General features: G+C 42.9%; 1 protein-coding gene across 6 annotated transcripts in view; it reads right to left on the reverse strand.

Moving 5' to 3' along the window:
- Positions 1-2,667: 2,667 nt before the first annotated feature.
- The window catches only part of LOC137285344 (cell death-inducing p53-target protein 1-like), a 43,970-nt gene continuing 31,360 nt past the window's right edge, over positions 2,668-15,277 (reverse strand). For all 6 annotated transcript variants that reach the window (XM_067817714.1, XM_067817716.1, XM_067817715.1 and 3 more), the window contains 2 exons: positions 13,632-13,827; positions 2,668-5,581 (listed from right to left, as the gene is read on the reverse strand). In XM_067817714.1, coding sequence (XP_067673815.1) covers positions 5,473-5,581; positions 13,632-13,827 — 305 coding nt within the window. In that variant the 3' untranslated portion in view covers positions 2,668-5,472. The remainder of the gene's footprint in view (positions 5,582-13,631; positions 13,828-15,277) is intronic.

Here is a 15,277-nt window from a genome sequence, read left to right on the forward strand (position 1 = left end):
GTCCCAACGAGAAAGTGACAAAGCAGTCCAGGGGGATGCAGAGACCCTCGTTTCATTCATCTTCAGACACCTCTCCACTCGCTACAAGCACGTCCCAACGAGAAAGTGACAAAGCAGTCCAGGGGGATGAGGAGACCGGCGCTTTATTCATCTTCAGCAACCTCTCCACTCGCTACAAGCACGTCCCAACGAGAAAGTGACAAAGCAGTCCAGGGGGATGCGGAGACCCTCGTTTCATTCATCTTCAGACTCCTCTCCACTCGCTACAAACACGTACCAATGAGAAAGTGACAAAGCAGTCAAGGGGGATGCGGAGACCGGCATTTCATTCATCTTCAGCAACCTCTCCACTCGCTACAAGCACGTCCCAACGAGACATTGACAGAGCAGTCCAGGGGGATGCAGAGACCGGCATTTCATTCATCTTCAGCAACCTCTCCACTCGCTACAAGCACGTCCCAACGAGACATTGACAGAGCAGTCCATGGGGATGCGGAGACCGGCGCTTTATTCATCTTCAGCAACCTCTCCACTCGCTACAAGCACGTCCCAACGAGACATTGACAGAGCAGTCCAGGGGGGTGCGGAGACAGGCATTTCATTCATCTTCAGCAACCTCTCCACTCGCTACAAACACGTCCCAACGAGAAAGTGACAAAGCAGTCCAGGGGGATGCAGAGACCCTCGTTTCATTCATCTTCAGACACCTCTCCACTCGCTACAAGCACGTCCCAACGAGACATTGACAAAGCAGTCCAGAGGGATGCGGAGACCGGCATTTCATTCATCTTCAGCAACCTCTCCACTCGCTACACGTACGTCCCAACGAGAAAGTGACAAAGCAGTCCAGAGGGATGCAGAGACCGGCACTTCATCTTCAGACACCTCTCCATTTGCTACAAGCACATCCCAACGAGAAAGTGACAAAGCAGTCCAGGGGATGCGGAGACCCTCGTTTCATTCATCTTCAGACATCTCTCCACTCGATACAAACACGTCCCAATGAGACAGACAAAGCACTTCAGGGGAATGCTGAGACTGACTAACGGTCTTGTCAGTATGGGGTCCAGTTGTTTGTTGGGGTAGGGGAGAGTGAGACAACAATCTTGTCAGTATGTCTAAGGACAGGGGGACAAAGAAGGAACCGTCTTGTCAGTATGGGTCTAACTGTGTGTTAGGGCAGGGGGACAAAGAAGGAACCGTCTTGTCAATATGGGTCTAACTGTGTGTTAGGGCAGGGGGACAAAGAAGGAACCGTCTTGTCAATATGCGTCTAGCTGTGTGTTAGGACAGGGGACAAAGGAGGAACCGTCTTCTCATCATGGGTCTAACTGTGTTAGGACAGCGGACAAAGAAGGAACCGCCTTGCCAGTGTGGTGTCCGGCTGTGTGTTAGCGTAGGTGGACAACCAAGGAACAGTCTTGTCAGTATGGAGTCTAGCTGTGTGTTGGTGCAGGGAACAGAGAATGAACGTTTGTATTGGGTGCAACAGTGTGGATCACCACAAGCTAATACAAAACACAAAGGACATTAACTTACAATTGAATTAGAAACTCTGTCTTCACTCATTAATTCAGTAATCTAGAACTGGATTTCATTGCATTAAGTATGTTAGTTTCAGACTGGTAGGTATGCAGGCAGGCAGTGCTAGTAGTGGAGATTTACGGACTGCTTACCTGATGATACCGGCATGCTGCTGACATAGTGGTTGCTGGTAGCTGTGCACTACTGATGTGCACTACTGATAAGCACTGCGGTGTTCAGTGTAGAGCTGTCTGCACCCTCATGTACGTGTTGTGTACTACAGGAAAGACTGACCTCTTCATCTCAATGGTGTGTATTACAGGAAAGACCAACATCTTCATCACATCCATGTCTACTACAGGAAAGACCTACCTCTCCATCTCATAGTGTACTGCTGGCATGGGGACACCCCATTTGTAACTACTCGTCTCTTTCCGTGACCTACAAATGCCGGAATGACACAAGTAGTTACGAATGGGGGACACCCCAACCTGCTGGTATGCTAGTGAATATACTGAGGTAGCAAACTGGATCTGTGGTCAAAATAGATGATCTGGTTGATCAAATAAACACAATGCTTGTTGCTGACAAAATGACCTGTTGTAATGGCTAATGCAGACTGTGTTTACAAACTGTCATCCTTTTGCTAGAATATTGTTGACTGCGAGATCAAGTAATAATGATAAACACACCCTTGGTAACCTTACGTCAGTTGTCACTGTCTGGTAGAGTCTTATGAAGGGCAAATAACTAAGTCAGAATCCCATTTCATGGTTCTTTTCAAGCAGCTAGCATCACAGAACAATATTTTTACCAAGTATGAAATCTGGCATCTTGGAAAAGAAAAATAGTTCACTCTAGCCACTAATATGGTGTAATATAGTACACTTTCACCTAACTAGAACAACGCTAAAGTACAAGGTTGCAAGCTTTACTTGACTTACATGTCCATATAGAGATACATTTGGGTAAAGCAAACTGAACTTCCTTCACAAAGCACAACCTTCCTGCTACCAAGTTGTGACTACAGCCAGAGCAAGCAGTGCTACATTCTCCTCCACTCCCTGCAGCAATAAGGAGGCTTAACTATCCTGCACCATCTCCTTCAGGTAATCACCACACATAAACATGGACAACTGGAAGATTATGCACACACATTTTATTTATGAAGGAATATTAGGATACAAAACTAACAATAAAAGAAATGGACACGAATAACAAGTGGAGCTAAATACACACTGCAGATTTCCTCAAAATAAGAACAATGTATTAATAAATGACAGCAAAAATTATCATAAACTGCTTTGAAATTACCTTAGACTGCGTCCAACTGTGTGTAAAAGTGTAGCTAGCTGTATATGGGTGTATGTAAGTGTAGTTAGCTGGATGTAGGTGTGTACGGGTGTAGCTAGCTGTATTAGTGTGTAGACGGGTGTAGCTAGCTGCATGTGTGTGTACACTGGTGTAGCTATCTGTATGTGGGTGTACATGGGTGTAGCTAGCTGTATGCAGGTGTATGCGGGTGTAGCTAGCTGTATGTGGGTGTACACGTGTGTAGCTAGCTGTATGCGGGTGGTTCATAACACCACGAGCCAGTGAAATGCAAATACCAATTGTGAGATACCACATCTCTGTACATTCTTTCTGAGCAATCACATTTTATGAATTTGGCATTGACTGGTGCACATAGAACTGTTTCTCTGTGACCAATATTACAATTTCTACTGTGAAAACTTCATATTTGGTGCAGTAAGTCTAATTGTCCATCATCACTATATTGCTTGGGTTCTTGTGGGGTAATACTTGTATCTACAGTTTGGGTCTTTGAAATTTGGCACGTGGTATGTTTACACAGTTAAAGCTCATCTATTCTATGTTATCACTTATGAAACAGATCAGTCTTAACATGAGATATAAAAGCTGAAATCCACATGGAAATTGAGGAAACTGAGGAGGCAAAGGAAAATGGGAGACATGAACTGCAAAATGGAGTGTATATTTCATCCAGATCAAACAAAAACTGCCCTTTAATGGTGTAAATCTTTACAAAGAAAACTGGATTGAAATTGATATAAACTGATAGTCAAGATCAAACTGGTCAAGATCAGGAGCGATAGTCCCACCATCAAAAACAAACCAGCCGCCATCAGAAGTAAATCAGTGACCTAGCGGACATGTTTAACGATGTGCTCCTTGTGGTCTTGTGTATAGGTTACTATGGTAACTGTTGGAAGAAGCGCATCTAGTGACAAAGGTCAGCATACATCAACATCAAAGCATTATTCACCTAAAACCCTTTCAACAGATTGCTACAGTAAGGTTATTTTTAAGTCTCACGACATCAACACAAAAAAATGTGAAACATATTTGGTTCTTATATACAGAAACTAAAATTAACATGTTAAAAAATGTTTATAGTAAAACTATATTGATCAACAAGTTTAAGAATGCAGCCTTGGTCTATCTGCTGTGGGTGAACTTGTTCCTTTACATTAAACAGTTTAAAATATAATCTTCTCAAATCACAATATTCACTTAAACATGAGTTCTGACATAATTAAGGTAATACTGGGATTGTTACAATCTCATGGGTAGCTTAACCACAGTTACTTTAGTGACAAATGTTTCCTTAAAGTACTGAGTTGTCAGCCTGTATGATCAGTACAAGATGGAGGCCCACAGTACTGAGTTGCCAGCCTGTATGATCAGTACAAGATGGAGGCCCACAGTACTGAGTTGTCGGCCTGTATGATCAGTACAAGATGAAGGCCCACAGTACTGAGTTGCCAGCCTGTATGATCAGTACAAGATGGAGGCCCACAGTACTGAGTTGCCAGCCTGTATGATCAGTACAATAAATTGCCTACAGTACTTGGCTGCCAAACTGTATGTTCAGTAACAGATGACAGCCTACAGTACTGGGTTGCCAGCCTGTATGATTAGTACCAGATGGCAGCCTACAGTACTGAGTTGTCAGCCTGTATGATCAGTACAAGATAGGGCCTACAGTACTTGGCTGCCAAACTGTGTATGATCAGTACCAGATGGAGGCCTACAGTACTGGGTTGCCAGCCTGTATGATCAGTACAAGATAGGGCCTACAGTACTTGGCTGCCAAACTGTGTATGATCAGTACCAGATGGAGGCCTCCAGTACTGAGTTGTCAGCCTGTATGATCAGTACAAGATAGGGCCTACAGTACTGGGCTGCCAAACTGTGTATGATCAGTACCAGATGGAGGCCTACAGTACTAGGTTGCCAGCCTGTATGATCAGTACAAGAAAGGGCCTACAGCTTGTGTCCAGCAGCAATAATTCCCTCACAAAAACAAACCCACATTCAGGATATAAGAGTCTTTTCCTGGAGTATTCTATCATAAAAATATATAATCCACAAGATTGTGTCTGCATGGATTTCACTTTCACTGCAAGTTAACTAACATGACTTAAAAAATGCTGATGTTCATCAAGGGTGGTTAGAACACAGACATCAAAGTTGAGTTGTCAACTGCAACTACTCCTCCACGAAATAGTACAGACATACCGTACATCAACAACGCATATGCAGGGACACCATTCATCACGAAAAGACCACTGCATGGTACACCTGTCAACAACCTATGTACCATCAACCTCAGACAAGGTGAAAGTCACTGTATTAACATTGTGCAGCGGAGGGAAACCACTAAACCTAGTTAACCTGTTTAACTGCAAGACAAAATTGGTAAAAGTACACTTGAGTAAAACACATGTATATCATTTACAAGATAAACCAACAAAAAAGAAACAGGTTGGTCCAGAATATCTCATATGATACAAGACATTGTTTAGTTTAACATAACAATACAGAATTAGACAATACACAGCTGTAGGCCAACATTCAGGAACTGTGGTGAATTTGTTGACACCAGCCTACTCCTTGTCACCATGCTCTCCTCTGCGAGTGGGCTCACATCCGACTCCATCGTGCCACCATGGCCTTACAGTTGGGGCAGGTGTGGATTACATCCTTGCATCCATCCACGCAGAACGGGATTAGACAGCAGAAGAAATCACACCTGCAACAAACATACACTTCATGAAGTAGTCTTACACTGATCACACCTGCAAACTCACACCTCATAAAATAGCCTTACACTGATCACACCTGCAAACACACACCTCATAAAATAGCCTTACACTGATCACACCTGCAAACACACACCTCATGAAGTAGTCTTATACTGATCACACCTGCAAACACACACCTCATTAGGTGGTCTAATACCGATCACACCTGCTAACACACACCTCATGAAGTTGGAAATATCAATTGTAAATTGCATATTTATATACTTATCCTATCTGCCAATTTGCACTTCTCTCTAGTAGTACAAATGAGAACTTTCCCTGTAGTATTCTCTTGTCGTTACACCCATGTTCCCCTGGCTGCTCTCCTTGAAGGACAAGTCCCTAGCCCCATGCTGAGCATGTAGCACACTCGTATCTACCCATGTGACTACCTCAGAGTGATCATTCTCTCCTTGCAGCCACCGCCATAATCTGAGTAATGCAGAAGCTGGGTGGGCATACACTGCATGAGAATAGGATAAGTACATAAATATACAATTTTTAAACTTATCTTACCTCACAATTTGCGCTTATCCCATCAGTGAACGGTGGGTAGCAGATTACCCTAGGTAAAAAGCACTGACAGTATACACTGTATAGGCTAATGACAACTGCAGATAGCAATGAACAAGAGAGGCCGGATCCAACTAGCATCATGCGTACGCTTGTGATGGGTTCTCCTGAACCTCTTAGCTTAATACTCACAATCAGGGAGCAATGTCTTGTTCAACCGCAACTCTTGCATAATCAAGAGGACACAACAAGGCAAATCATATCACTTCATCATGATTTATCAGAGTATCCACATTATTAAAGTCTTATGACTAGTAATCAGGTCCGCACCTGGTTTGATCCAGCCGCCCAGATTCCATCTTGAAGAGGCGAAAAGGAAACCGAATCGGAAAGGTCACAAGTTTAACATTCAGTACCAGAACAACACCACATGGCCTCCACTACTTATCACAGTAACTCCACAATGGTGTACTAAGATACTTAAGAGCTAGAATGCTACAAAATCCACAAAGGTTGGGAAGGATTCACTACACTGACATGATTGCTCCGTGGAGTAGAGGTCAGCAAACGAGATTGGCGAACTCTTTTACACTGCAAATAAGAGAACTAACCACCGCAGGTCCACATAGAAATTGCAATAACCCAATAAAAATGAGTGAAGACTTCTAATGCCACAAGAATCGAGAACAAAATTGAGATATAAATTCAGAATTTTATTCTGCAAGTACACAAGAACGAATGCACACTGTACTTATCTGAGTTGATGGGCTGATGTTAGCTGCTGTGTTAACACAAGGGGTCCAAACTGGTGCAAACCCTGGACATCAGTGACCGATAATGTGAGGAAAATACTGTATCTGAGCATCAAACAAACTCTTCATAATGGCCATCAAGGAACATCAGCTGTGTAAAGCCATCGTAGGGGCTAACACCTGGGTCTCAAGTGAATTAGATGCTGTTAGGCGATCCAGCACAGGCATATCACCTCAGCATGGCAGCATCCAAAGGGACAAAGTTGTCTGCGAGGTTTCATGGGATAGGAAACATTCTATCTATCAGCTAAGGCACTTACACTTTCCTTAAGACGACTAACTTGGAACCTATACGATAATAAGTGGAAGAGGTTTTACTATTTTTTTCTTCAAGCCAGATGGTACTCACCATCAGTGCAGTCTTCAGACTCACCAAAGTACCTGAACTCATCGCTCTGCTGAGGTCATTCAAACTTGATGTTTGATTTAACTCAAGGAACGCTGACCTTCCTCGCCCTTGGTGCAGGTGCTCGGATGTTCGAGATACATGTCCTTGACTACGGACGAAGAAGATTTGGCTCCAGAAAGCTGCTGTCCTCCTGGAAACTTACATAGGACTTCATAGCTACCGGGTCAAGATAGACAATTCGTCCCAGCATTGTCTACGATCCTCGGACCAGATGATACACCAGACATGTCCATGCGCCCAGTCAGAGCCTTGGAGATCTGCTTAGAACTGACTGCTTCAAGGAGGCGGAGGTTCAAGCGTCTCATCTATTGACGTTTCCCCAACTATCATCATATGAACCTGCAAAGCAGCTGGGGCGATCCATCCAGAGCCTCCAAAGCGCACGAAGTTGGAACATTAGCCTCGAAACTCGCCCTCCATTAAAATTACTCTTTGCCGTAAATTTTATTCTGCAAATACACGAGAACGAATGCACACTGTACTTATCTGAGTTGATGGGCTGATGTTAGCTGCTGTGTTAACACAAGGGGTCCAAACTGGTGCAAACCCTGGACATCAGTGACCGATAATGCGAGGAAAACACTGTATCTGAGCATCAAACAAACTCTTCATAATGGCCATCAAGGAACATCAGCTGTGTAAAGCCATCGTAGGGGCTAACACCTGGGTCTCGAGTGAATTAGATGCTGTTAGGCGATCCAGCACAGGCATATCACCTCAGCATGGCAGCATCCAAAGGGACAAAGTTGTCTGTGAGGTTTTGTGGGATAGGAAACATTCTATGTTCTATTCTGGTTGCCCTGGTAACTGGTTCTTTGCGACTAGGTCACCACTCAGTCCCAGAAATATTCTGCCATGATGTTTCGCTCAAAATGCTCATGAATTGAGCATCCAGTGTATGCACCTCTGAAATACGAACTACAGTACCTAATGCTACTAGAAAGAAAGTTTTGAATGTTATCACGTGGTGGCTCATATTCACTGGCTACCAAGTGACAAAGGACGACTGACAAATCCCATGTAGGAGGTCTGAACCTCCTAGATTGGTCAGCAAGTCTGAATCAATAAAGCAGATACTGGAGCTCGGGAGTAGCAGATGCCTTTGGGGCACCACAGGGTGTTGGCTATGACATTCCTCGCCCCAGGAATGTGTCTGCTCTGGCTATAATGTTGAAAGTGAGTGAGTGAGTTTAGTTTTATGCTACACTCAGCAATATTCCAGCCATATGGCGGCTGTCTGTAAATAATCGAGTCTGGACCAGACAATCCAGTGATCAACAACAAGAGCATCAATCTGTGCGTTGGGAACTGACAAGCATAGGACCTTTTATGCCAGCATGGGTTGCTGAAGGCCTATTCCACCCCAGGACCTAATGTTGAAAGAATTGATTAAATGGTAAAATGAAAACTTCCACTGGTGCCCAGTTGCCCCACCTGTCTACCCTTGATGATTGATGCATCACACTACTGTCAAGTTGTCTGACTGAATCAGTAGATGGGACAACTAGAGTTCTGAGGTCCAATCTTAAATGGTCGAGAATGACAACACTGAATTCTAACTCACTGATGTGAAGGGCTTTCTGCAGATGACTACTGCTTGGCAACTTATGACGAAGAAAGTGGGCCCCCTATGCCTTCAGGAACTCGCAGGCAAACTGTTGACAAGTTGGTGTGAAGGGCACCATAGATTCTCTGATGCAAACATTCTTCTCATCAAGCCACCAACTAAGAACTGGTCATCGTGACACGGGAAGACGAATCAACTCCCTGAGATTGTCGTTCCAGATGTACTGGCACAAAAACATCTGAAGAGAGTAAAGTTGCAGTTGGCCCTTGTAAGTAAGTGCTTGTGCCAACGTCAATAACCCTAGTAACTTCTGCCACTGGCAGAGAGTTCTGGGTGAGCTCAATGATGAAGATAGAATGAACCAAAGTTTGTCCCATCTGTCCGGTTTCAAACAACATTGCCTGTTTTGTGTCCTGTGAATTGTAATCTCTGAGTTGTAAACCATTCTAGTGTATTCAGACTTCTCATAGTTCAGTAGCCACCCAGACTGTCTTAGCAACTTGATGGTGAACTGCCTGTGAAGACAAAGAAGACTGGATCCTGCTCTGCTTGAACACAGTCATCAATATAGAACCCCAACAATACAGGTAGCTCATAAAGTTATCAATTTGGTTAACCAAGTAAAAAGCAACAGGGCCGTAAATATGTCAACGGTAGGGCCCTCCACTGGTAATGACGGTCTGGATGTATCAAGATGTGAAGTGGGTCGAGGGAAAAGAAAGGTCAAGTAGCTCTCGCCCCTGACAAAGGGATATCTCCTGAGATAGGAACGTTCAATTAGTCGAGTTGCCATGATAGTACCAATGGAGTGATAAATGTAGTAGGTTCTCCACATGGAGATTGTTGGTGAATCTTCAGGCACGTTCACATTGTAAACGAACTGATGACATTCATACAATCGGCAATCTCCAGAATTTTTTGTGAGATGAATAGAAATTATGGTTCGCGGGGGAGTAATGAAGATAGTAGATTGGCCTGGTGACTGTCGGACATAACTGCGGTTACCTCTGAACACAGTGCTTGAGTTAAGGCAGAAAACCAAGTAACCCAACCCAAAATCCAACTGTTCTCGGATGTTTCTATCATGCCTGATAATAATCTCTTTCAGCAGGCTGAAAAAATCCCCATACAATCACTCTTACCGGGAATGGCAGCATTCATTGTTACCAGCAGTTGAAGGCTGGACTTGATATAGGACTCATGGACCAAGACAAATAGAATCTAGGCTAAGCGATGCTGGCTACTTGACATAACATCGCAAATAGTCCGTAGCAATCTGAGTCAGTGAAGAGTTGCAGAGTATTCTTGGATCGCAAGCTTACTTAGTAGTGCCAAAACGTGTGGTTGTAGAGCTGGTATCTCCGCCGAAGGGTGGATTCACGGAACCGAAGATCGTAAGGTGATGATTGGAAGGTAGGTTCATATCTAGAATGAGGTGAACCCTAGTCACGGAGGAGTCTTGAGATCTCAGATCGTCTGAACATCAAATGCTGCGAGTAATATGTCCAGATGTTTGTGCTTCTGATCTCAAATGTAAATCGATTCAGGCTGGTAAATCAGTTCAGCTTAGTGATCTGGTTCAGAATGGTGAGCCAGAATGTTGAGGTTATCTGGATCATTCTGCGATCAGTATCAGCATTGTGGTTTGGGTTGGTTTGATAACGTTTCAATGATCTCAGTTGATGAAGAGATCTAAAAGAATCAGATGAACTGGTTCGTCAAGGGGAAATGTTCCGGCTGAGGCGAGAGAGTTCAACGAGGTGAATTATTTCAGTGAAGAGAGCCATCACGGTGAAGCAAACCATTCTGGTGTAATGAATCGATTCGATGGTGTGAGCCATTTTGGCGATACGAAATAGGCATATATGGCAAATTGAATCGATGTTGTAACCCAGTATGGCGTGACAAAACGGTTCAGCCAGGTGAATTCATTCCGAGTGGCGAACTGTTGTGGTGTGGTGAATGGATTCAATGATCTGAGCCATTCAGCGACAAGAAGCAGTCATATATGGTGAATTGACTCAATGTGAATCAATTTGACTGCATAGATCAGCTGTGTGAGTCAGCTGGCAAAAAGAGTGGTTCAATGAGGTGGAACTGAGCCCAACTGTCTCTCGGTTCAGTTCACTCTCAGGATGATCATCCCATTTTAATTGTCATGTCATATTTTGATTTAAGAAAGATGAATGAAAGCTACGAGCATATGCCATAAGTATACATGGACAACTCTTCAGCCAGTGAAGATAAGACACTAAAACTGGCTGGCTTAGTAAGCTAAGCTATGATTGGATATCTGTAGTCACATGGTTCAATAAGAACCAATCAAAGAGAGGGCTACTTAAAGGTGGGCAGGCAACTTTCAAGATGGGCAGGCAACATTTATGGGCCACCAGCCCAGCTGTCAGGTTGAGTTGAAAAATTATTTCAATCACTGTTACACAGTGTCAAATAGTTATGGATTTGAATCCTGCATGGGACTCAACCCAGCCAAACGTACAAAACACTTAACGAGTACTGTAGACATCTGACGATGTACACCCAAACAATCATCACATTCCAACAGTGGAATCTTTGAAGGATGAGCAGTTAATATAAGTCATTGAATGCAGGGGGTTTGTCAGCCATCGACTATGTTCTGTTGAAGTATAATGAGTTCAGTCTGCCAGTCAACAGGAACAAGCACATTTAAATGCTCTAAAACCATCTTAAATAAGGGAGCACATGAGTGGGGATTCGAAGAAGAAATTGTACGAAACATAACGCAACTTAGTTTTGACTACTCATGATATATATCATGGGGGCAAGGTGACCGGGTGTAAAAACCTTGGAGTCAACTTTGTGTGCAGACTCTTTCAGAGTTGTCATAACCCCTTGTGTACAGTACACAACCCTGTGCACTTAAAAGAACCCATGAATCCGTTGGTATATGACCAGATGGTGGCCACATGAACACGTGCATACACCTAGTTGCGGGTACAGCAGCGTGCTGTAAACTTGGACAAAGTGCTGTTACTATGTGTCCCAGTCCACCCCGCTGTCAACTGGGTACCTCACTAGGATGAGAGAGCCACAATAAACTCTGTGCGCCTAGTGGCAGCAAGAGTTGTATACTCCTCAGGGGGTTGAGATTGAATTACGATGTGCTGTTGAGATTGACATCCAGTGATCGAGGGAAAAATACCAGCGCCTTGAGCATGCACTAGTGCATGGATATGTGCGCTATATAAATATCCTATATCTATCTATACTATTTCTCATGCTAACTTATATTTAAAGGCAAAACAGAGCTCTCACATTACATCCTCACAGTGGTGCAACAAGAAGAAGAATGATCACTCTGAGGTAGTCATGTTGGTAGACAGTGGAGCATGCTGCATGCTCAGCATGGGGCTAGGGACCTGTCTGGAGAACACAGGTGTATGAACAAGAGAGACCTACAGGGAAAGTTCTCATTCATTCGACTCAAGTGTCGAAGCACGAGAGAGAAGTGCAAATCGTGAGATAAGACAACTTTAAATATTAAAGGAGAATACTAACGTAAAATTATTTTTGATATATGGAAAAGGGCATCCTAAAGATCACTTTCTGTATCAAAATGTCTCAAAAAGTTTGTAAAATCGCAATAAAAACATGAAAAACGATTTCCACTTATTACGGAAACACCCGACAGTTAATGAGCAGTAGTAGGTAGTTTGGCCAAGGGACCCAAAGTACAATTGATTGTGATGACATAGCCATAACATGTGACAGGAAGAACATATGTGCATCTTCAAGAAAAGGATAACAGATGTTTCATGAAAACAGCGACAGAAGTTATGGTTTGGGTATATTATGTTGAAAGTATGGGCTCCTGACTCGGAATGATCGGAATATTTCTCTTGCCTAAATCTGTCTTTATACTTGGAAAACAGATGAAATGGTGGCTCTTTTTATGGTTCGATGATTCCATGCATCCCCTGGCAACTGAATAAACTATTATACCATTTGCTAAAACGACAGAAACAACACGACTTGTATTACTAGAGCGCTTGGTCTTTGGTAGCTAATTTGACGTCACGAGCAGAAAGGTCACGTGACTTCCAACCGAATATGCATAATGGCCGAAGCTGAGATAACAGAAACTGTTTTCACGATTAAGACTTAAATATTCATATTTTGTACTTGAAGCTTTGGGTATGTTTTTGATAACTTTATCTTTTACACAGCAAATTGTTGAACTTCCCTCATATTCCCCTTTATTCTCATACTGATCACATCCCCAGACGTACACCTCATGCAGTAGTCTTACAACTATATGGGACAGCTGTATGGGTACAGAGTTGTGACGCAGGCAAGGGAAACAATTGTTCCAACCAGGACTGATAGTATTAGGAGAGATATGCTGCTACTACTACTACTACCACTACCACTGTACTAGGAGGAATTTACTACTTGTATGGAAAAATTCAGATGTAAACTGTCACTCTGCACACTTCTTGAAAGCTTAGCATCACTCTACATCATCAGCTCAAACAAATCAGCACACCTACCTAACAAAACAGGCCCACACAATCCAAGCAAGCACAAATAACTGACAAAACAGGCCAACACAACACAAGAATGCATGCTTACCCACCTAAACAAGCTCACACAACTGAACCAACAATGTATACATACCCTACAAAATAGGCTCACACAACTGAACCAAGTACACCTACCCAACAAGGCACAGGATGAGACAGATGACCCAGGTAAACGTGCCATTGTCATAGTGAGTTGCAGTGACGATCTGTGCAGCACAGTGTGGGCACTGTGTCTGTACTGGTGCCTCTCTGAACTGCTGTACAACAGCGATGGTTGGCTGCTGAACCACCACAGTAGTGCTTGTCTGTCCCTGTGTGTAGCCTGGCTGGCCTGCAACATAGATTCACACTATCACCACAGTTTATGCACTCTTTCTAGTCCTTCCACATATAAGGAAAATAGTTTGAGTGTATCTAGACTGACTGGGGACTCCTTTCAAGACACATTATTATTTAACAGCAAAGCATACAGAAAGTAACAAGAGCCCTCAATAATCAGGACATTTCTAAGATGAATTTTCTAGACCATTCTAAGACAGACCTCAACATTTCTTGTTATTATGAGATAGAAATCAACTATTTGCCTTGCTAATATAGAGCACAATATTTCCTGCCTTCATGAGACAGAAATCAAACATCTACCTAGCTAAGATAGACGTCAACATTCCCTGCCTTTATGAGATACAGATCAAATAACTGCTTGTTAATATAGACCTCAACATTCCCTGCCTTATCAGATGGACCTCAACATTCCCTGTCTTATTAGATGGACCTCAACATTCCCTGTCTTATCAGATGGACCTCAACATTGCCTTTCCTATTAGATGCACCTCAACATTCCCTTTCCTATTAGATGGACCTCAACATTCCCTGTCTTATCACATGGACCTCAACATTGCCTTTCCTATTAGATGCACCTCAACATTCCCTTTCCTATTAGATGGACCTCAACATTCCCTGTCCTATTAGATGCACCTCAACATTCCCTTTCCTATTAGATGGACCTCAACATTCCCTGTCTTATCAGATGGACCTCAACATTCCCTGCCTTATTAGACTGACCTCAACATTCCCATCCTCATCACATGGATCACAACATTCCCTTCCCTGTTAAGTGGACCTCAACAATTTCTGCCTTATCAGATGTTACAACAACATTCCCTGCCTTATCAGATGTTACAACAACATTCCCTGCCTTATCAGATGGACCTCAACATTCCCTTCCCTATTAGATGGACCTCAAATTTCCCTTCCCTATTAGATGGACCTCAACGTTCCTTGCCTGGGTAAGATGGAACTCAACATACCCTACAGAACCATGCTATTAACACAAAGAACAGTTATAAACATTTTACAACATTGTCCAGTCAAGGTTTCACACGGACAAGTTCAAATGCCTTTAGTATTTGTGTCTGCATCAATATTCACGATACGTATTATGATAATAAATATTTCCCAATCACATGACAGATACTGCAATTAACAGATATGCTAAAATGAAAGTATACTCAAAATGGTTCATATTTTGTAAATGAAAACATTAAAGAAAAACAATGAAAGCTTGTTACTACATGCTCTATTAGGAAAAATAATGATTTTGTTTGTAATAACCAGAATCAATTGACAAAACGTTAAAGATAATGACAATGATCAGCTTAACATGGCTTCCTCTTGGTCACATGGCCAGACGAGGCAATTATAACAGACCTGTGTTGCAAGAGTGGTAAGATAAGACAGGTAAATATCTGGAATCAAGTCTAAAACCCAAATTCATTCAAGAT

This window comes from Haliotis asinina, chromosome 5 (assembly GCF_037392515.1).
Source record: "Haliotis asinina isolate JCU_RB_2024 chromosome 5, JCU_Hal_asi_v2, whole genome shotgun sequence".
In the NCBI taxonomy this organism is placed as follows: Eukaryota; Metazoa; Mollusca; class Gastropoda; order Lepetellida; family Haliotidae; genus Haliotis; species Haliotis asinina.